Source organism: Mesoplodon mirus (genome assembly GCF_964341445.2).
Source record: "Mesoplodon mirus genome assembly, chromosome: X".
In the NCBI taxonomy this organism is placed as follows: domain Eukaryota; kingdom Metazoa; phylum Chordata; class Mammalia; order Artiodactyla; family Ziphiidae; genus Mesoplodon; species Mesoplodon mirus.
Genome location: NC_138981.1, coordinates 31,202,620 through 31,226,630, shown reverse-complemented (window position 1 = coordinate 31,226,630; position 24,011 = coordinate 31,202,620). Strand labels below are relative to the sequence as shown.

At 36.7% G+C, this 24,011-nt stretch overlaps 1 protein-coding gene across 2 annotated transcripts in view; it reads left to right on the top strand.

Moving 5' to 3' along the window:
- DMD (dystrophin) overlaps positions 1-24,011 on the top strand; it is a 2,064,872-nt gene that overhangs the window by 568,053 nt on the left and 1,472,808 nt on the right. For both annotated transcript variants that reach the window (XM_082609524.1, XM_082609523.1), the window contains exons 10-11: positions 9,950-10,138; positions 11,053-11,234. In XM_082609524.1, the coding sequence (XP_082465650.1) occupies positions 9,950-10,138; positions 11,053-11,234 (371 nt within the window). The remainder of the gene's footprint in view (positions 1-9,949; positions 10,139-11,052; positions 11,235-24,011) is intronic.

The following is a 24,011-nucleotide window of genomic DNA, read 5'->3' as shown; positions in this document are numbered from 1 at the left end:
AGTATGTGAACGAAGAAAGCATTTTTATTCCTTTTGTTTCTTCTCTTCCTATTTTCAAAAGTAGACCAAACAATTTGAAATATGCCAATAGGCATGTTTTAGATTTTGATATATGTTCCAAGTATGATTATATATCCCAGTGATAGTGTTACATATTTTGTAGTATCCATAATTTTATGTGGTGATTTAAAAATTCAAGTATACCAGTAAATTTTAGGGCATTGTACTAATGAAGCCCATTGTAAATATTTAAAAACCTTTATATGAGCAAGTTATCTATTGAGAATACAGAAATTGTACACCAAAGCCAATCATATTATAAACATGTAAAATTCTTCACAGAAGGGTCTAGGGGAGAGAGAGACTGGATGAATCAAAGAATTCTATCATTGGTTCTTGGGGTGTGTGAAAGACTTATAATCATTACATTCAAAGTATGGCACATTCTTACATTTTTGATTTTTAAATGCAGTTTTACCAATCTAGCTATCTCTGGGAAATGCTTCTTCCCCTTAAGTTATGAAAAATATGTCTGGCAACATAGTTAAAATTGTAGGCTTCTGTGAGACAGATACTGAGTTCACCTCCCATCTCTTCTCTTTACTAACTGTGACCTTGGACAAGTTTCTAACCCCTATGCATCTGGTCTCCTTCCTGTAAAACGTAGACAGTAGGCACTCCTTTTGTTGTAAGGTTAAATTAGGTAGTTTAATGATGTGCTTGCAGCACACCTTACACATAGTAAACACTCAATGAATTATACTTGTGTTTATAAATTCTATAGGAGTTTAGAGAATGAAAAAAGCATTACAGATTAGAGCATAGTCTACAAAGTGGAGAGCACCTAACCACAAGATACACAAGATGATCCACTGGGGTTTCAGAAGAACATAGTATGATGTCTCTTCATATGCATACTTTATTTGAAATTAAGAAAGAAAGAAACTTTACTAATTTTTAATATACAGGTTTTCAGATGATTTTGTATAACATATGGTCCTTGATGTCCTCGGTCAGACATCTTTAATCAGATGAATTGGTATTGGGCCTTATTTATTGGCATCTTTGGTGTTCTGGATGCATTGCAATGCATGTGAACAGTTAAATGTATTTACAGGTTGTATTATCTTAAGTAGTAAAATCCTTATAATATTTTTCAATAAAATTGGAGTGTCCCAGAGAATACTTTTTACTGCACAGAAATGTTCTAGTTATCACATGGTAAAGTATTTGAAAAAAATGTAGTATATATTTTCTTTTTCAAAAAAATAAGTGTTCCAGATATGCTGAACATTTCTGTGTTGGCAAATGGCTGTGCTCACTGTGTCATTTCTCAGACATTTCCGAAAGCAGTAAAAAGACTTGATCTCTCCTTTCAAGGCAAATTTCTGTATTAACCGACAATGATTAAGAAAGGAACTGCATTTTATAGGAAATCTGTGCTATGGAGAGTGCATTTCAAAAATGGATATTTGACAGTATTCTCATCATAAGTGTGTCAGTTATGAAATCTTTTACATCTACACACAGAAACTTGAAAGGAAAATTCTTAAGTTCATTTAAAATATAAATGAAATGTTTTCGTGAGGTTTTGAATCCATATTATAAATATGAAAATGTTTTCATTTGATATTCCAAGAAATCCTGATTTAGATAATAGAAGATTAATTTTTTTAGCTAAAACTTTTGTAATACCTGGTAGATTGGGTGCAGAGTGAATAGGGCAGCTAAGTTGAATCAGTCCTCAAAATTGCTATGGAACAATGTGATTAAAAAAGTGGAATATGAAAAAAAAATGGTCATGAAGAACCTAGGGGCAAGATGGGAATAAAGACGCAGACCTACTAGAGAATGGACTTGAGGATACGGGGAAGGGGAAGGGTAAGCTGTGACAAAGTGAGAGAGTGGCATAGACATATATACACTACCAAATGTAAAATAGCTAGTGGGAAGCAGCTGCATAACACAGGGAGATCAGCTCGGTGCTTTGTGACCACCTAGGGGGGTGGGATAGGGAGGGTGGGAGAGAGACGCAAGAGGGAAGAGATACGGGGATATATGTATATGTACAGCTGATTCACTTTGTTATAAAGCAGAAACTAACGCACCATTGTAAAGCAATTATACTCTAAAAAAGATGTAAATTTAAAAAAAAGAATAGAAAAACGTGGAATATGCAGTCACAAATGTTATTTTGATAAAGATGAACACTTTACAAAATTGAAGAGCATTATTGTAAGGTTCAGGAAGAGTCATACAGGAGATGAGATTTGAGCTGGAACTTAAAGGCAAATATGATTTAAATATGTTTGGGAAAGTATTTTTGTTGTTGTTGTTTTAATATGTTGGTAGCAGAGAAATATACAAGTAGGAAGGTGAAAGATGAAAATTGATTATTTGTAGGTTTCCAAAGCTGTGAGAGAGAGAATAGAGGAAAACATCTGAGACCACTACATGTTAGGATATGAATTTTGGACTGTATTCTAAGAGTAAAATCACCGAAGTTTATTGCATGTAAGAGTAAGATACCCGTTATAAACGTGGCAACTATGCTCAAGTTGGATTGAAACAAGCAAAAGCTAGAGAAGAGGGAATCAATTTGGGGAGCATGTCATTAACCTCACTTTTGTGTTGTTTTAGCACAGTTTCTCAAAGTGTCACTCCTGACATTTGGGGCCTGATCATTTTTTTGTGGAGGGGGAGTGGGTGGTGGTAGTACTTATGCTGCTGTTGAGCTGTGCAGTGTAGAATGTTTAGCAGCATTCCTGGCGTCTACCCACTAGATGTCCTAGATGTCAGTAGCACCCTCTACCCCCAGCAGTGACGATCAAAACTGCCTCCAGATATTGTCAAATGTCCCCAAGAGGGCAAAACAGCTCCTGGTTGAGAACCAGTGGTTTAGGGTGATGTCACTAGTAATGAAAAAGAAGAGGTGAATGTGAAATAAATTGTAAAGTATGTTGTTTGCTGGACAGCTTTCAACCAAATTGTTGAAGATAAAAGAGCAAGTCATTTCAATAATAATAAAAGGGTCTTTTTTTAAACTAATACACACATATGTCTTTATGACATGTATTTTCTACGTCAGACCCACTTGGGACTCTGTTTTGCATTCCTACTCATGTTTTCCATCGCCTCATTTTATAGTATATACATATATACCCTTAAATTCTTTTATAGTATCTTCCCTAAATCAGGAGTGATTCCTCCTAGCTTGTAGCCCACCCTGACTTTTGAGTCTTTTACTTTAAGATGTGAAAAGAAATATTAGTACAACAAGAGATAAAAAACTTGTCAAAAGGTTTCACAACTTTTATTTCTTTCAAATACAGTGAACCTTTATACGCTCTTCTCAGTTCTCTAAACCTTAAGATTAAGAGATTTAATTGTTAAGGAGACCCTGAAGTATATACCTTGAAGCATGCACACTCTTGTTAGGAGCCAATGATAAAACTGAAGAACTGCCTGTTGCCTTCAACTGACTAATCTACCTGCACCAACAGGGCAGAGGACTGCTCTGGTCTTTTATTACTTGGCTTGAGGCAGAGGGCAGAATTTGTGGCTGTTAATGAAATCTATCCAGAGTCTTCCCAGGGCTTAATATCATTTGCATTTCCCTTATAAATGTCAAAAGACCTTAAACAAAGGATCTCTTTCCTTGAAGAGAACAGGTAAGGATGCGTGTTTTAGAATCCAAGCAACCTGGTTTTAAATACCAGATCAGCCAGTTACCTTTGTGACCTTTGGCATGTTATTTAATTTTTCTGTTCCCGTTTCCTCATCCTACTATTTTCTGTCGTCTTGAACTGTTGTGGTGAAAAATGATATAATGCACGTTAAGTGCTTAGCAAATTGACTGACACAAAGTGCCCAATAAATAATGGCAGCTGTTGTTATTGCTATTAGAGATGTAGTTGTTGTTGTTGTGATGGTTGTTTTAATATTGCCATACAGCAGGCCATAATTTTTCCTAAATCCTCATTAGGGCTTAACTTTGAACTGAATTTCAGGCACAAGCAATATTAAAAATTAGCTATTTAATGGTATCATTAGAGTGAATGTCATGTACAGTGTTGCATGATGGATTAACTTCTCATAAATCACTTCTGTAATCATTTTTCATACTTTGAATAATATCCTGGTTTACATGTTATATCTCAGAGGAAACACAGCAGAAATGTGGCAAGAATGTTTCCAGATATAAATCCTGGTTCCTCCGAACTGTTCTTCTGTTATTTAGTAAGAGAACCACTTGGTTATCCCTCCATGATCCTTTAGCTTTCAAATAATCTTTCACTGAAGGATAAAAAAGATTATAGAATACACCCAAAAATTCACCATCCATGCATTGTCTTAGACTGTGTAAAAAAGAAGTGTGACACATTTAAAGGATCTAAGTGACAAAACTTTCAAAAGGTCTTGAAGCATTTATACATCCAAGAACAGTAAAACTGTTTTTATCCAGGTTAAAACTCATATCACATTTTAAGGTTAAATTTGGGGAAGTTGCCAAAATAGATCAGTTTCAACAGAAATATAAAAGTACTCAGCGATAGATTGTGCCCTCTGGAAACGTCCCAGCTATTTTTCTAAGAGCTTTGTGGTTTGCTGGATTGCTGGTTTCACTACCTATGTGTTGCCATTTGATGACTTATCTCAGTTTGAATTGCCAAAGTCATGCTTCTAAAAATACACACAGCTCATTCAACTGTGTTTCCTCATAAAAATCATTTACCATTTCAGCGAACATTGGTCCCCAAGTACAGGCATTGCAAAGCATTTCTTGGAAACTGGAATGTGCTTAGCATTTTATATGCATCATTACATATAATCTTTTCAACAGTCTTATGGAGATATATTATTATTTTCTTTGTTTTACAGATGGGGAAACTGAGACACAGAGAGGTTGAATAACTTATCCCAGGTCAGCTAGATAGTAAACTGGTTTTTAAAAAATATTGATGTATGGAGTCGTGTCAAGCCTATCACTCTCTGTTTTATTATGACAATTTCTATTACTAGAGATGAGTTTCCAGACATTTGTCCTGGACATTGCAGGACTAACACATATACTTATTTGTCTTCCCCCATTACTTTACTCTTCTGCTGTCTACTCCTTCACCTTTATGCATTAGCAATATCTTTATGCATTAGCAACATCTTCAAGGAACACAGGTGACAATATCTAGTAATTCTTCGTGCAAAAGGGTAGTAATTAAGCCTTTGAAGTGTGTGGGTAATGTTGAATAAATTTTAGTGTTCTTAATTTTGAAAACAACCAGAATTGTTTCATCCATCCATTGTTATGCCTCTCATATGAATCATTATTTGACCAATGTACTGCAAACATAAACTACTTTTATAAAGACAGAAGTTAAAATAAGATCAAAGCATAGGAAAAAAAATCATTTTCAGTTGATCCTAGCATCTCCATTCATGAAATGATTGGTGTCTCTTTCTTATGCATAGATCTTTTTCTATAAGAAGCAAGGATCAAGTTTCCTAGAAAATTTTCTTTGCCATAATATGTATGAACTAGCCACAAGCTAAAGTGAAATATGTAATACTATGACAATGAATACATATTTTGGAAAGCTAAAACCAAAAGCATAAGCCTATGTGTCCTTGTTTGTTTCCAAATTCTCTTTCAAAGATGGACAAAAAAATAAATAAATAAAAAGAATATGTGTTTTTCCAAGGGTTTTGTTGCAAATGTGCAAATGTGGAATTCAAGCAAATTTCTTCTTTCATGGGTTTACCTGAAATTCTAGAACCATTTCCAGTTTTGTTCCATGAGCTATAAATTTTTTTTATCTTGATCCAGAACATATATACATATACATTTATACATAGACACACATATATATATGTATCTGAAACAAAAATTCCCTAAAGAATCTAGTCCTTAATATAAATTACACAGACTGGTATTTTTATTCTATTTAATTTTAAATAGAATATTCCTGGTCATGACCCACTAAAATGATTTCATGAATCACTGATGGATCATGACTTACAAATTTGAAAAACAGTGGTCTAGACAGAGAAAAAATTACTCAGAGTCTAGCTGACAATTTTGACCATAATCGTGTATATATGTAGAGCTGATTTATGGATATAAATAATGATTAATTGAGTTATTTATGTAATTTTACATAGCTTATTCATGTTTGAATTTATCTTTAATATAGCTGTCTTTGCAAAGTTTTTGTTTTATGAACATCCTCAGACAAAACTTTTAGATTCAGAATTTATGAGTGCTAGACAGCATGTCCTTGAGTATAAAGATTTGCCTTCTAAAATTTTCTCCAAAAATTCAAGCCTCTTTAAATATCAGTAAATCATGAGCTGTTTACTTTTTTAATCCAGATTGTACAGTAGTAAAATATAGTATTGTGTTACTTGAGTAATAGTGTTGTTTACAATTTATCATTTGCAAAAGATTATTTGAACTCAAGATTGTTAATATTTTCTAGAACTTTTAAATAGGAACTAGATTGAGGTTCAGGTTCAGAAAGGTTTGATTTAATTGATGCTTGCTCTTAGAAGTTTCCTGGGTCATTTTTTCTATAGGAATTATCTGGCCCTTGAAATCTGGACAGTGACTTAAGAAGGTAACCTTGGAGCAGGTTGTGTTTCAAAATGGTTCTTATGTGTAGAAGAATTGAATAATAATTAATAGCTATCTCCTACTGTATTGGGTTCTTGCACAAGATTGGTATTCTGCCAAACACTTTATATACTCTCCTTTAATTCTTATGGCAGTCTTAGGAAAGTATTATTGTTCTCATTTTACATAGGAGGAAGCTAAGGCTAATGATGGGGCTAAGTAACTTTACCAGGGTGACAAGATTCAAACACTGATTGTTTGCCTCCAAAGCCCCTGGGTTTTATAACCACTTTTTATTGTACATAATAAATGTCCCATCTCTTCTCACCCATAACCCAGGGAAGGCAAAATATCCAGGAGTGGACTGTACTTTTTTTTCCACCTACCTACAGGGCTGGCTAGCAATTTGTACAGCCCAGTGAAAAATAAAATACGGAGCCCCTTGTTCAAACATGCAGGAAGGAAAGTGCTGTTAAAATTACTAAAATATAAAGCTGTTTACTTTATTCTATGGTCTTTCTCTCAACTTGCCATCGTGTTTTTTATTTGCTATTTGACATCATACTGAATAAAGAAAATTAAAATTTTAGAGTACTAGCATGAGTTTTACTGCTGATTGTTAAATTGTGCAATTGCAGTTGTAAATGCAAATATAAGATCATTTAACTCAAGTAGAATCACCAGCATTGCACAATTTGTATTTCAGAGCTTGTGCATGCCTATGTATTTCATTCTTAACATGGAAACATTGTACAACTAAGCTGTTTTTATTTCACTTCTTGATAGGTGTAAGTTCTACCCATGCCCTGTGCCTTCAGCTTACTGATGAGTTAAGGACGGAGTGAAAGGAAAGGAACCATCTTGTCCTATCTTTCCCTTTCTTTCTCTGTCGTCAGTTTCAGCATAAATGGTTGGCTAATACAGGAAAGAAATACGAGTAAGAAAGGATATGATAGGGTTCTTTGATTGTTCATGTTTTCTTAGGATTGCCTTCTTTCTGCATTGGAAGCAAATTCCTGTTCAAACAGAAAGCGTGACTTCCTGGGGCCGTCAGTGCCCCTCTCATTCAGTCATAGTTACCTTCCGTTCACTTTGAGTCTGCTCAACTCCCACATGTCATGGGTCCACCAGAATTCTAGGCTCATGGGACATCAGAAACACTATATGCAAATGGGGCAAACACACCTATTGCACTTATCTCCTCTGCTCACATGCATACTTCATCAACCCATTGGACTTCACTTACAAAACCCAAGTTCAAAGATAAAATTATTAAGAATTTTAAGACAGCAATGTCAAAAAGGAGATAAAACAAGCAAGGGGTCGTTCTGAGTCTTGGGCACCGTAAAACTGCTCAGGTTGCCCAACCATGAAGCTGGTTCTGTCTACACACATCTCCCAGGCTACATTTTTGTGACTTTTTTCCTCTTAATGATGACTTTTATACTTATTATTTATAGTATTTAGGGGTAGAGAGAAGGGATACACCATGAAACTTGTTCTAACACCTCAGACCTTCAGAACGTGCCTTGACCTTGGGAAGGGCCGATGCGACTAGCCCTCTTGGGGCATTTATGCTCTGTTTGAGATACTGGAGTTGGGTGATTTTGACTTAACAGGGTGACACTATTTCTGCCAGTTCTCTAGAAATAGATTAAGAGTGTATCATTTGATGAAAATATTACACCAAAGACTGCCACTATGCTTTTCCATCCTAAAGGACTTAATAGAGAAATTTATCATATTAAAGTTTCAAAATTGGAGCATTTATCAGAAGAGCACAGTTAAGTTGGTGCTAGCAGCTCAGTGGGATAAGGCCCAGAATTGCTGGGGACTGGAAATTCAAGGCAGGCATGGCAGGGAAGAACCATCAAAAGGATGAATTTTTCTCTAGGCAAGGTCATGAACCCTGCCCCCCACCCCCACCCCAAGTAGCTTCTGGTTGTTCTACAATGCTGTTTGTTTCCTTTGCAAAATCCTGTTTGTTAGGGCCCAGTGCTTGCTTGCTCTCTTTATAGGGTGTTCAGAAGTTTTCTCTCCAAATATTTCTCCAATATTTTTGCTCTGACTACTTCAACTTTTTGCCTGTGTTCCTTACCTCAGCAGGAAACCCTCTTGAGTGTGGGCCTTCTCAGGATTTCTAAAGCCCAGCAACCTGCCATGAGTGCAGTTGGCCTAAAGAAAAATTTATGCAGATTTTCTTATTTGTTCAAATTTTTGCTGTTGATAATTGCCTTCAGGTTAAAGCAGCAGGCACATAGCTTATCCCAAGAGCTCTCTCCCATCACTTGGTAGCACTGGTCCCATAGCTCCTGAATCTCTGCAAATACACAGCCAGGTTTAGAGGTCAATATTCCATCCTAGAAGCTACCGTCACCTCTACAGGTGATTCTCTTGAGGTCTCCATTACTTGGCTTGAGGTGGTGGAAGGTATGGACGTGCATCGCACTCCAGGGGAATCCTTTCTCACCAGATTTCTCCAGTCTCCTTGTTTCCTCTTACACACCTTTGAGCTAGGCTGTGGATTAAGGGTGGTGGGACAGTTTTGTGGTCCCTTTTTAGCAATTCCTTCATAGGTAGCCTGGATCTTCTCTTTAGAATTATGAACACTTTGTCACCATTGTTCTCAGCTTTAGGATCCAAGGAGAAATTACAAGACAACTGTTGGGAATCTCAGTTAACATCCTGCTAAATAAATCTGGTAGCAACTACTTCATATTTTGCTTTGCCTAAGATAATGTCTTGTTATTTAAACTATGACCTTCTGGAAATAAAGGCTTAACTCACAGAAGTCGTTATACTGTCAGAAATTTCAGATGTGTGAATGAGGTTATTTCTTTTTAAATTTTACCTTTCCCCCACTTATTTTCATACTGGTAACTTGTCTGTGAACTTTCAGAAATATTTTATTAGGGGATCTTGGGAAGAGATGTTTCCTTTAATGTTATTGCAAAAGTTATGTAAATATAATACCAATAATGTATATGTAAAGGATTGAAAATATGAACTAAAAAAATTTACCTATGGATGAAAATCCATGGCATTTAAAATACAACATGAAGAGATGATGTACTAATTCACTCTTTATAGTAATCTAGAAGAGCTTTAATAAAATATTAATTCGAAGTGGATTCCAACTGCCATTTGAGAATTTGTGTGTATATTTGTGAGGATGTTAAAATGCAGGCTCGTTATTGTATGTTTCTGCTGTTCGTGTCTCTGATAATGCAAGTGGACATTTCTAGCATTCTAAATATTTCATTCGATTTATCATTTAATGTGCTGGAACAGTCTGCCAAGATACTAATTGTATAACACCCAATTTGTTTTATTGTTCAGCGTTTGGAAGCTCCTGAAGACAAGTCATTGGGCAGTTCATTGATGGAGACTGAAGTAAACCTGGACAGTTACCAGACAGCTTTAGAAGAAGTACTCTCATGGCTTCTTTCAGCTGAGGACACATTGCAAGCACAAGGAGAGATTTCTAATGATGTAGAAGAAGTGAAAGAACAATTTCATACTCATGAGGTAAAGCAAAACATTGATTAATGGGGATTTCCCTGGTGGTCCAGTGACTAAGACTCCCGGGTTCAATCCCTAGTCAGGGAACTAGATCCCACATGCTGCAACTGAGAGATCGCATGCCACAACTAAGAGATCACATGCTGCAACTAAAGATCCTGCATGCCGCAACTGAAAAAGATCCTGCGAGCCACAGCTAAGACTTGGTGCAGCCAAATAAATAAATAAATATTAAAAAAAAATTAAAAAAAAAACATTAATGAAACAAGGCATATGACTTATGATGTCTCTCTGTTTTCCTCATTTACTCTATAAGATCCTTGTATTTTGATAATTTAGTGTTTATTTAGGAAACAAGATAAACTTTCATGTGTTTGGCATTCCAGTAGCCAGCTTTGGAAGTTGTCCTTTGGAGAATAACACTTGAAGATGCTGAGATTAGATTCTGCCAAAGACTCAGATAGGAATATGAAAGGCCAACTCCCTTCTCTTGGGTCAAGGTCAATGCTGAGATAGAACTTACACTCCAGGGTACCTGTGGGGTATCAGGCTGAACTACCCTCAGTGGGAGACTTTTCCTGAGGTGACACACTTACTTGGCTTCCTCCCCTCCCCAGTCCTGTTTCCTGCTTCTTTGGCTTCCCTGTAGATCTCCCCTGAGATCTCCTCCTTAATAAATCACTAGCACATAAGTCCTGATCTCAGGGTCTGCTTCTGCAGAAGGTGACCTAAGCTAGTAATTTTCCTTAATTCTTATTAAAAACAGTATTAAGTTTTCTTAAAAATTAAAATACTTTTACTGGGAATAAAGTTTAAATGTGCTACAAATTTAAAATTGCAAAAAAAAAAAGAAAAAAAAGATTCAAAACCATAATGTTTTCCCTACAGTGTCAACTCTTATCAGCTTCTTTCTTTGTCAGGGGTACATGATGGATTTGACATCCCATCAGGGACGAGTTGGCAATGTTCTCCAATTGGGAAGTCAGCTGATTGGGACAGGTAAATTATCAGAAGATGAAGAAACTGAAGTTCAAGAACAAATGAATCTCCTAAATTCAAGATGGGAATGCCTCAGGGTAGCTAGCATGGAAAAACAAAGCAAGTAAGTCTGTTTTTAATTTCTCATAGTAGCAAGTTTTAGAATCTTACTATTATTTTGATGCAGTTTCTTGTTTAAGTTAGGATTCTCAGTTCTTTCCTAAAGTATGCAGCTCTTCTTCAGGGGGCATTTTGGTTAGATTTTCGTGTCTGTTATATTTTGGTTTTCACTTTTGTAATCGAAGTGGAGATATTGGAGAGAAGAACCACTATCTACAGAACTATACTTTAAAGTTCCTAAAGTTGTTGTCATAGTTAATATTTTCTAAGTTTTCTCCAAAAATTAAAATGTGAATTTAGAAGACGTGAAGTTTACACAGGAAATCATGCACATAAAATCACATATTAGGTACAGTTGACAAGAAACTTCTCTTCTGAAGGAAAAGCTCTTAAAATATTAGTTTTTCATATGTTTATGGAAATCCTCTTGAAAAAAGTTTCTCCTCTAATTGGAAATCCTTCTTCAAGTACTTGCATGATTGTGAATTATCTTAAAAATATATATTGACTTAATCAAAAAAGAATTTTTGAGACATTCTGAAAATGGCATATTTCTTATAAAGGTAACAAGTAGACCTCATCATTTTGAATGTTTTGCTTTGATTTATACTGTTAGGTGTGTGTATTCATGTAGAGCCTATTGAGACAAGATAGATTTATTTTTAAATGAAAAGAAATGAAGTGCCAACTGTGGATTTGAATACATTAAGCTAAAGAAATTGTCCAAGCGCCATAAGTTTACTTAGCTATTATTTATGAGGATTAAAACCTTTAAAATAGGACCAAAGAAACTCGTTAGATATGCTGGGAGGATTGTTATTCCAGTACTAAATTATAGTGTGACAATAGGCAGGGGAAAAACACATTTTTTCTTCTTTTCTAGATCTTTATTGGAGTATAATTGCTTTACAATGGTGTGTTAGTTTCTGCTTTGTAACAAAGTGAATCAGTTATACATATACATATGTTCCCACAACTCTTCCTTCTTGTGTCTCCCTCCCTCCCACCCTCCCTATCCCACCCCTCTAGGTGGTCACAAAGCACCGAGCTGATCTCCCTGTGCTATGTGTCTCCTTCCCACTAGCTATCTATTTTACGTTTGGTAGTGTATATATGTCCATGCCACTCTCTCACTTTGTCACAGCGTACCCTTCCCCCTCCCTATATCCTCAAGTCCATTCTCTAGTAGGTCTGTGTCTTTATTTTCCCGTCTTACCCCTAGGTTCTTGATGACATTTTTTTTCTTAGATTCCATATATATATGTGTTAGCATACGGTATTTGTCTTTATCTTTCTGACTTACTTCACTCTATGACAAATTCTAGGTCCATCCACCTCACTACAAATAACTCAATTTCGTTTCTTTTTATGGCTGAGTAATATTCCATTGTATATATGTGCCACATCTTCTTTATCCATTCATCCGATGATGGACACTTAGGTTGCTTCCATCTCCTGGCTATTGTAAATAGAGCTGCAGTGAACATTTTGGTACATGACTCTTTTTGAATTATGGTTTGCTCAGGGTATATGCACAGTAGTGGGATTGCTGGGTCATATGGTAGTTCTATTTGTAGTTTTTTAAGGAACCTCCATACTGTTCTCCATAGTGACTGTACCAATTCACATTCCCACCAGCAGTGCAAGAGTGTTCCCTTTTCGGGCTTCCCTGGTGGCGCAGTTGTTAAGAGTCCGCCTGCCGATGCGGGGGACACAGGTTCGTGCCCCGGTCTGGGAAGATCCCACATGCCGCAGAGCGGCTGGGCCCGTGAGCCATGGCCACTGAGCCTGTGAGTCCGGAGCCTATGCTCCGCAACGGGAGAGGCCACAACAGTGAGAGGCCCGTGTACCAAAAAAAAAAAAAAAAAGAGTGTTCCCTTTTCTCCACAACCTCTCCAGCATTTATTGTTTCTAGATTTTTTGATGATGGCCATTCTGACCGGTGTGAGATATCTCACTGTAGTTTTGATTTGCATTTCTCTAATGATTAATGATGTTGAGCATTCTTTCATTTGTTTGTTGGCAATCTGTATATCTTCGTTGGAGCAATGTCTATTTAGGTCTTCTGCCCATTTTTTGATTCGGTTGTTTGTTTTTTTGTTATTGAGCTGCGTGAGCTGCTTGTAAATTTTGGAGATTAATCCTTTGTCAGTTGCTTCATTTGCAAATGTTTTCTCCCATTCTGAAGGTTTTCTTTTGTTCTTGTTTACAGTTTCCTTTGCTGTGCAAAAGCTTTTAAGTTTCATTAGGTCCCATTTGTTTATTTTTGTTTTTATTTCCATTTCTCTAGGAGGTGGGTCCAAAAGGATCTTGCTGTGATTTATGTCATAGTGTTCTGCCTATGTTTTCCTCTAAGAGTTTGATAGTTTCTGGCCTTACATTTAGGTCTTTAATCCATTTTGAGCTTATTTTTGTGTATGGTGTTAGGGAGTGTTCTAATCTCATACTTTTACATGTACCTGTCCAGTTTTCCCAGGACCGCTTATTGAAGAGGCTGTCCTTTCTCCACTGTACATTCCTGCCTCCTTTATCAAAGATAAGGTGAACATATGTGCGTGGGTTTATCTCTGGGCTTTCTATCCTGTTCCATTCATCTATATTTCTGTTTTTGTGCCAGTACCATAGTGTCTTGATTACTGTAGCTTTGTAGTATAGTCTGAAGTCAGGGAGCCTGATTCCTCTAGTTCCGTTTTTCTTTCTCAAGATTGCTTTGGCTATTCGGGGTCTTTTGTGCTTCCATACACATTGTGAAGATTTTTGTTCTATTTCTATGAAAAATGCCATTGGTAGTTTGATAGGGATTGCATTGAATGTGTAGGTTGCTTTGGGTAGTAGAGTCATTTTCACAATGTTGATTCTTCCAATCCAAGAACATGGTATATCTCTCCATCTGTTTGTATCATCTTTAATTTCTTTCATCAGTGTCTTATAATTTTCTGCATACAGGTCTTTTGTCTCCTTAGGTAGGTTTATTCCTAGATATTTTATTCTTTTCGTTGCAATGGTAAATGGGAGTGTTTTCTTAATTTCACTTTCAGATTTTTTATCATTAATGTATAGGAATGCCAGAGATTTCTCTGTGTTAATTTTGTATCCTGCTACCTTACCAAATTCATTGATTAGCTCTAGTAGTTTTCTGGTAGCATCTTTAGGATTCTCTATGTATAGTGTCATGCCATTTGCAAACAGTGACAGCTTTACTTCTCCTTTTTCTATTTGGATTCCTTTTATTTTCTTTTCTTCTCTGATTGCTGTGGCTACAACTTCCAAAACTATGTTGAATATGAGTGGTGAGAGTGGGCAACCTTGTCTTGTTCCTGATCTTAGTGGAAATGGTTTCACTTTTTCACCATTTAGGGCGATGTTGACTGTAGGTTTGTCATATATGGCCTTTATTATGTTGAGGAAAGTTCTCTGTATGCCTGCTTTCTGCAGGGTTTTTATCATAAATGTATGTTGAATTTTGTTGAAAGCTTTCTCTCCATCTATTGAGATGATCATATGGTTTTTCTCCTTCAATTTGTTAATATGGTGTATCACGTTGATTGATTTGCATATATTGAAGAATCCTTGCATTCCTGGAATAAACCCTACTTGATCATGGTGTATGATCCTTTTAATGTGCTGTTGGATTCTGTTTGCTAGTATTTTTTTGAGGATTTTTGCATCTATGTTCATCAGTGATATTGGCCTGTAGTTTTCTTTCTTTGTGACATCATTGTCTGGTTTTGGTATCAGGGCGATGGTGGCCTCATAGAATGAGTTTGGGAGTGTTCCTCCCTCAGAAGGATAGGTGTTAGCTCTTCTCTAAGCTATCTGGTCCTGGGCTTTTGTTTGTTGGAAGATTTTTCATCACAGTTTCAATTTCAGTGCTTGTGATTGGTCTATTCATATTTTCTATTTTTTCCTGATTCAGTCTTGGCAGGTTGTGCATTTCTAAGAATTTGTCCATTTCTTCCAGGTTGTCCATTTTATTGGCATAGAGTTGCTTGTAGTAATCTCTCATGATCTTTTTGTATTTCTGTAGTGTCAGTTGTTACTTCTCCTTTTTCATTTCTAATTCTATTGATTTGAGTCTTCTCCCTTTTTTTCTTAATGAGTCTGGCTAATGGTTTATCAATTTTGTTTATCTTCTCAAAGAACCAGCCTTTAGTTTTACTGATCTTTGTTATCATTTCCTTCACTTCTTTTTCATTTATTTCTGATCTGATCTTTATGATTTCTTTCCTTCTGCTAACTTTGGGGGTTTTTGTTCTTCTTTCTCTAATTGCTTTAGGTGCAAGGTTAGGTTGTTTATTCGAGATGTTTCCTCTTTCTTAAGGTATGATTGTATTGTTATAAACTTCCTTCTTAGAACTGCTTTTGCTGCATCCCATAGGTTTTGGGTCATCGTGTCTCCATTGTCATTTGTTTCTAGGTATTTTTTGATTTCCTCTTTGATTTCTTCAGTGATCACTTCGTTATTAAGTAGTGTATTGTTTAGCCTCCATGTGTTTGTATTTTTTTTACAGATATTTTCCTGTAATTGATATCTAGTCTCATAGCATTGTGGTCGGAAAAGATACTTGATACAATTGCAATTTTCTTAAATTTACCAAGGCTTGATTTGTGACCCAAGATATGATCTATCCTGGAGAATGTTCCATGAGCACTGGAGAAAAATGTGTATTCTGTTGTTTTTGGATGGAATGTCCTATAAATATCAATTAAGTCCATCTTGTTTAATGTATCATTTAAAGCTTGTGTTTCCTTATTTATTTTCATTTTGGATGATCTGTCCATTGGTGAAAGTGGGGTGTTAAAGTCCCCTACTATGAATGTGTTGCTGTCGATTTACCCTTTTTAAAAATTTATTTATTTATTTATTTATTTATTTATTTATTGTGGTACACTGGCCACTCACTGCTGTGGCCTCTCCCGTTGCAGAGCCCAGTCTCCGGATGCGCAGGCTCAGTGACCATGGCTCACGAGCCCAGCTGCTCCACAGCATGTGGGATCCACCCGGACCGGGGCACGAACCCGTGACCCCTGCGTCGGCAGGCGGACTCTCAACTACTGTGCCACCAGGGAATCCCCGATTTCCCCTTTTATGGCTGTTAGTATTTGCCTTATGTATTGAGGTGCTCCTGTGTTGGGTGCTAAAATATTTACAGTTGTTATATCTACTTCTTGGATTGATCCCTTGATCATTATGTAGTGTCCTTCTTTGTCTCTTGTAATAGTCTTTATTTAAAGTCTATTTTGTCTGATATGAGAAGTGCTACTCCAGCTTTCTTTTGGTTTATATTTGCATGGAATATGTTTTTCCATCCCCTCACTTTCAGTCTTTATGTGTCCCTAGGTCTGAAGTCGGTCTCTTGTAGACAGCATATATATGGGTCTTGTTTTTGTATCCATTCAGCCAGTCTGTGTCTTTTGTTGGGAGCATTTAATCCATTTACATTTAAGGTAATTATCGATATGTATGTTCCTATTCCCATTTCTTAATTGTTTTGGGTTTGTTATTGTAGGTCCTTTCTTTCCCTTGTGTTTCTTGCCTAGAGAATTTCCTTTAGCATTTGTTGTAAAGCTGGTTTGGTGGTGCTGAACTCTCAGATTTTGCTTGTCTGTAAAGCTTTTAATTTCTCCATCAAATCTGAATGAGATCCTTACTGGGTAGAGCAATCTTGGTTGTAGGTTTTTCTCCTTCATCACTTTAAATATGTCCTTCTACTCCCTTCTGGCTTGAAGAGTTTCTGCTGAAAGATCAGCTGCTAACCTTATGGGGATTCCCTTGTGTATTATTTGTTGTTTTTCCATTGCTGCTTTTAATATGTTTTCTTTGTATTTAATTTTTGACAGTTTGATTAATATGTGTCTTGGCGTGTTTCTCCTTGAATTTATCCTGTATGGGACTCTCTGTACTTTGTGGACTTGATTAACTGTTTCCTTTCCCATATTAGGGAAGTTTTCAACTATAATCTCTTCAAATATTTTCTCAGTCCCTTTCTTTTTCTCTTCTTCTTCTGGGACCCCTATAATTCAAATGTTGGTGTGTTTAGTGTTGTCCCAGATGTCTCTGAGACTGTCCTCAGTTATTTTTCTTCTTTATTCTGCTCTGCAGTAGTTATTTCCAGTATTTTATCTTCCAGGTCACTTATCCGTTCTTCTGCCTCAGTTATTCTGCTAATGATCCCTTCTAGAGTATTTTTAATTTCATTTATTGTGTTGTTCATCATTGCTTGTTTCCTCTTTAGTTCTTCTAGGTCCTTGTTAAATGTTTCTTGCATTTTGTCTATTCTATTTCCAAGATTTTGCATCACCTTTACTATCGTTCCTCTGAATTCTTTTTCAGGTAGACTGCCTATTTCCTCTTCATTTGTTAGGTCTGGTGGGTTTTTATCTTGCTCTTTCATCTGCTGTGTGTTTTTCTGTCTTCTCATTTTGCTTATCTTACTTTGTTTGGGGTCTCCTTTTCGCAGGCTGCAGGTTCATAGTTCCCGTTGTTTTTGGTGTCTGTCCCCAGTGGCTAAAGTTGGTTCAGTGGGTTGTGTAGGCTTCCTGGTGGAGGGGAGTAGTGCCTGTGTTCTGGTCGATGAGGTTGGATCTTCTCTTTCTGGTGGGCAGGCGCACGTCTGTTGGTGTGTTTTGGGGTGTCTGTGGCCTTATTATGATTTTAGGCAGCCTCTCTGCTAATGGGTGGCGTTGTTTTCCTGTCTTGCTAGTTGTTTGGCATAGGGTGTCCAGCACTGTAACTTGCTGGTCGTTGAGTGAAGCTGTGTGTTGGTGTTGAGATGGAGATCTCTGGGAGATTTTTGTCGTTTGATACTACGTGGAGCTGGGAGGTCTCTTGTGGACCAGTGTCCTGAAGTTGGCTCTCCCACCTCAGAAGCACAGCACTGACTCCTACCTGGAGCACCAAGAGTCTTTCATCCACACGGCTGCTGAGCTCCCTGGAGCAGCTGCCTGATCGCTGCCTCTGGAGGTGTGGGGACGTCCCCTCGGATCCCGGTACTCCTTCAGCAACTTTGCGTCACGAGCTTTCAGACTCTGAGCATCTTTTTTTTTCCCCCAAACTGGGTCCCGAAACCATCTGGAGTTTGAAAAACACATTTTTAAGCTCGTGTATTTTGAAAGAATAAATAAAGCATATATAAGATAGAATTTTCACGAATGTTGGTATTCTAAACCTGGAGATGGTAGTCTGTGCATGTTGACTTTTTCCCCAACTGTGATCATTTCGACGATTGCAACTAACCCCAGATGTGAGAATTATAATAGCCATATTATAACTATTAAGTCTCCCCCCCACCGTGCCCAAGGCTCAACTAGTTTATGCCACCCATTTATCATTATAAATCATAAGATATAGAGCCTCCTACTTGTGGTCATATGCCAACATTCTTCAGCTTGCAACTTTTGTTTTCACCCGTTTGTGCAACTTAAACAGAGCAACCTCAGATAAAATTTGAAAGTCTTTAAAATCCAACCTCCTCTTTTACTGCCTCTCCCATAGTGGCACCACCCTCTTTTCCTTCGTGCATTCTGTTTTGCCATCCTCTTCTGGAGGTTAAATACCTCCATCGTTCCTCTCTCTCTTTTTTCAATAGGACTAACAATATGGGATTAATTATTCATACTAACAGTTAATTAATTGCAGCTTGAGACTGAGTTGAGAAAAGGTGAATTCAGCCTAAAATTAAAATCCCAAGTTTTTAATGTTGTTATAACATTTAAAAACAGGTTAATTTTTAAAAATTCCCTTGTTAAAGAGGTATCTACCATTAGGTGATGGATGACAGCACACACACACATACATAGATGACCGTGTACACACGCATATGTGTGTAATTTCCTCACCCCCATCCTGCTGGAGGATGCAGAACCTGAAATGGCAGTGTCACTGAGCTGAGATTGGCTCCAAAGTATAGTTTGTCCTTAGGGAAGTTTGGGGGACTTCGGTTTGTATTTAAGCTTTTAGAATGATTAGCAAGAAGGTAAGGGCAGCCTCTTAGCTGGCATAGCTTTTGCTAAAACATAATAGAGTTTTTAAAATGAGACACTAATACGGAACTGCTTGTAGCACATAGACTTGTCTGGACAATTTGTTGAGATACACATACACAAAGCATTATTTAAGCCAAGCAAATTCAGAAATTTCTTGTGAGTTTGTAAATAACAGTAAGTTTCACATACCACTTTCACTAACTTTGTGGGTTTTCATGTGTAAAATTCTAAATGAGATAAGCCATTATGCAAACTATGGAGGACCTGGCTTTTGATAGATTGTTTTAGAGGAATCGAAAGCTGATTATAACAATAGGATGTTGTCCGTATTTAAAAAATACAATTTGAGGTTTTATTTAATGGTTTACTACATTGCTACCTGTTCAGCTTTTACTGTCATGGCCATGTTGATGAATAGCTTCAATTTGGAGCATTACCTATTGTTTCCAAACATATGACTACATAGGAGTAGGAAGGCGTAGTAAATTGCTAACAAACAAAAAATGGATTAGTCCACACCTTTCAGCTTGCTTCCACAAAGAAAGATAGGGTATGGATAGACCCAGTCAGAAGCCATTATCCCTGCCTAAGCATAGACTTAGGGTGAGAAGAATGATAATTAAGGTTTCTCTAGACCTATGAGATATAACCAAAGACAGCTAGAATTCTTAAGTTGTTGTCATATCACAGAAGTACAAAGATTGGCTGGGAGTACAGATAAACTGATAACTAAAATCTATGAATATTTACACTTGTAAGTTATAAGTATTATCTACCAACATATCTATGAACAGTAATCAAATTACATTCAATATATAGTCATTGTGATATATATATAACACTATATATGTAACAGTGTGTGTATATATATATAATACTATCTACATCTGTATCTATCTATATACAAATATTAATAAATATTAATGGACTGCCTCAAAATATCAGTTACATTTCAAGGCATTGGGGATACAGTAATGAACACAAGAGGCAAGGTTCCAGAAGCTCTAGAGAGTCTGACATCCAGTAAAATTAAAACACACACACACACCCACACACACACACACACACACACGAAAAATATCAGATAGGAATACATTTTTTGAAGAGATTGAAAGGTAATGTGATAGAGTTTGAGGGGCTAATTTAGCCTTTGTGACCCAGGAATGTTATTTCTGGGGTGGTGCCATTTAATTTGAAATTTGAATGACAAGAAGGAGCCACCATTTGCAGATCAGGAGGAAGTACACTTCAGACAGAGGGAACAGTCAATGCAAAAGCCCTAAAATAGGGACGGTCTGGCTTGATAGAGGAACCAAAAGGCCAGCATGGCTGGAGAGTTGCAGGAGGGAAGATTAGATAGCTGAAGTATGAGATGGGGTTGAAATATACGTAGGGGTCTTGTCATGTATTGCAGTGTCAGGGTAAAATCAAGGGCTTTGAGTTCTAGCTTAAGTATAAGAAAAAGCCATCAAAAGGTTTTAAGTAGGGGAAAAACAGGTAAAGAAAATATTGGTAATACCACTAGAAGAAGACAGGGCAGTTATAATCAGTGCCATAGCCCAGGTAAGAGATGCTAGTATCTTATGCCAGGAGGTGGTTGTAATAATGCATGCGTGTATTCTACTGTCTTAGCCCAGTCATTAATTTATAAACCATTCCTGCTGTATTTATTTTCTTTTTTGCCATTCTAACAGTCAAGATTTTATTTTTCCTCTGGAAACAGGCATCCTTGCGTCATACATACAGATGCTACCTTTATACAGGTTGTATCTAGGAAATGCTGTTTTTCCCACAAACCATTAACAATTATCAAACAAAACAGGAAATTTTAAAAATACAGAGGTAACAAAATGCTCTGATTTCCAACTTATGCTAAATCTACTCTAATTTGCCTAAGGGATAAGGTCTCCCTTTCTCAAACACCTATTTATGTGAACTGGGCGACATACTTTGCCTCTGTGGTCCTCAGTTACTGATATCTGGAACAGTGGCAGTTCCACAGAACCTGGCACACCTCTAAATGATACTGGCCAAGGTAGGGTATGAAAAGTAGATTATGAATGCAAAATTATTATGAAATGTAAAGAATTATCATCATTATAAATAAGGTGACTAGCCATGGGTTAATTATTTTAACCATACTGTATAACTATGCCTCATATATATTTTTTGCTCTTTTTTTTCCTCCAGCCTGTTCTAATTGCTTTGCTCATTTTTTCCCCAAAGGATTTGTTTGTGGATGTTTTCTGTGGGGCAAGGGAACATGAGCAGTGTGATAAAAATTGTGTTTGAAGTTATAATTTTATTATTGAAACATTTAAAAATATTCCTTGCAAAGGAATGTAAGTAAAAACATAAATATGTAGATGCTTCTTCCTTTCTTCCTCCGTTTTATTCTATTCTCATTTGATTCTTTCCTTATTAATTTCTTTCATCTTCAATTCTGATATCTTCGTGGACATGAATTGATAATGAAGCAAAGGCTAATATAATAAAGAACTTTGTTAAGATATCTCTAGCCACACACTACCTTGACATAAACATGCTGCTGTTGGTCAATTACCAATCTTTAACAATGTTTATGAGATTGAAATGAAAGAACTAAGTGCCATTGATTGCATAATTAAAATAAAATAATTAAGACAAGACAGTATCTGTTGACATGCTCGAGCTGGAAACCTTCAGAAGAGTAGGCAAAATGATTTTTGTTTTGTTTCGTTTTTATCCTGTAGAATTACCCTTTGAGTGGTGGGAGGTGAGGGAGAGAGAAGAAAAAGACAAAACTTCCCTCTGTGGAAGTACAGTGAGGGAGAGAGAAGAAAAAGACAAAACTTCCCTCTGTGGAAGTACAGGAAGACTACTGGCGTAGGGAAAACAGAAGATTTTCTTCTCTATGAATAAGCTAATTAATTTGATTGAAAAATGCAACCTGCAGAGAGCAAAAGAGATTTACTGACATTTCTACAAGGACTTATAAAGATAAGCACAGCAAGTTCCATCAACTTCTCTGATAATTGTGGTTAGGACATGCAGGGGGAAACTAAAACCTTTGTGATGGTGAGGGAAAAACAAATGAAAGTAAGTTAGTAAGGAGGCCAAGTGAAGTTATGTTCTGGTTTACATCAGCAGGAGGAGAGATATGAATAGTCTCTGGGTGAAAATACAAGCCATAACATGGGAACTAATTCTGAATCACCATCTACAGTTTGGCTGGAGAGAAAAATATGTCTAACAACTCTGGCTCATCTTTTTTTTTTCTCTCTCTTTCAAATGTCTCTTCCAACCTGGAAATGAGATAACATGTGAGAGTGAATAGAGCAAAAGAGTTGCTGAACAAATGGGTGGGTTGTTTTCTCCCAAGTGAAGTGACTAACATATTGCACATGTGAATATCTGAATGAATGGATGAATAAATGAATTAATTTCTTAAGTAGTTCTAATCTGTTAAATGAATTTGTTGCAGTGAACTTTTTTTAACAGTGTGTAATCTTAGACTCACTTGTCATTTTATTTCATGGTTTCATTAATACATTTTTTTTGTCTAATCATGTTAAGATAAGAATTCCTTGGAGATCAAGGTGGTTCAGGAACCACTAGCAACAACGTCACCTGAAATGTAGTCAAAAATGCAGAATCTCAGCCCTCATACAACAGAATCAGAATCTGTAATTTTACGAGAGCTCAGGTGATTCCTAAGCACCTGATTTTTCTAGCAACCGAGGTGGGCCAAACATATTAACTACTTTCTCAGAAGCTCCAGAAATGGTGCTGGTGATGTCACGTTCATTCCTCAAATGTTGACATGGAATAGCAAGATTCTTGTGAAAGAATATACAATAGAGACAATGTGAGAGTATTGACAATTCATTATTGGCCTAGTAAGCAGCAGTTATTAACATACAGTAAGTTGATTAGGTTTAAATTGATATGGCCGGCCATGACAATCTTTTCTGTAAACAACACACAGTTAAAATGTGGACAGAGGGTGAGGGCCCGGGTTCAGTCCCTGGTCGGGGAGCTAAAATCCCACAAGCCACGTGGTATGGCCAAAAAAAAAAAAATGTGGACACAACTTGTTCCGATAATATAAAGTATGTGACTCTCATAGTTTAAATTATAAATAGGAAAGCCAAATATCTGGAATTCAGAGAAATGAGAGTCGAGAGTAGCATTTTTTGGAACACTGCTTTTTCAGAAAGATAAATAATGATAATTAGAAATTTAAGCTCAATCATTCATTCATCCATCTAACTAACAATTCTTACCTCCTGTGTTCCCTGCACCATTTTAGATACTGGGGAAATATCAGTGGACAGAACAGACTAAATCCCTCTCTTATTGAGCATGCCTTGTTCGTGGGAGGAGACAGACAATTAAAAAATATGTAAAATATTTATATCATAGCAGATGGCATTAAATGATAAAAAGGGGGAAAAAAGGCAGGGGATAGATTTAGAGAGTGAAACGTTGTGTTACTGTGGGTGCGTGGTCAGTTAGGGAAGGCCTCCCTGATGAGGTAATATTTAAGAAGAGGCCTAAACGAGAGGAGGGAATGGCCATGCTAATAGCTGTGCCAAAGGGAAGCAAATGGCAAGATCCCAAGGCAGGAATGAGCTCGGCATGTTTGAGAAACAATGTGTCAGATAAAGTGTTGCTATTCTCATTTATGGCTAGAAAACTGATTCAAATTAAATCAGTGGACTGTCTCAACAGGAGCAGATTTAATGGAAGTTGACGTTTTTATAATCTTAATTCTGGTATTTCTGATTGGAAAAATGTATACATTTTTGTACTA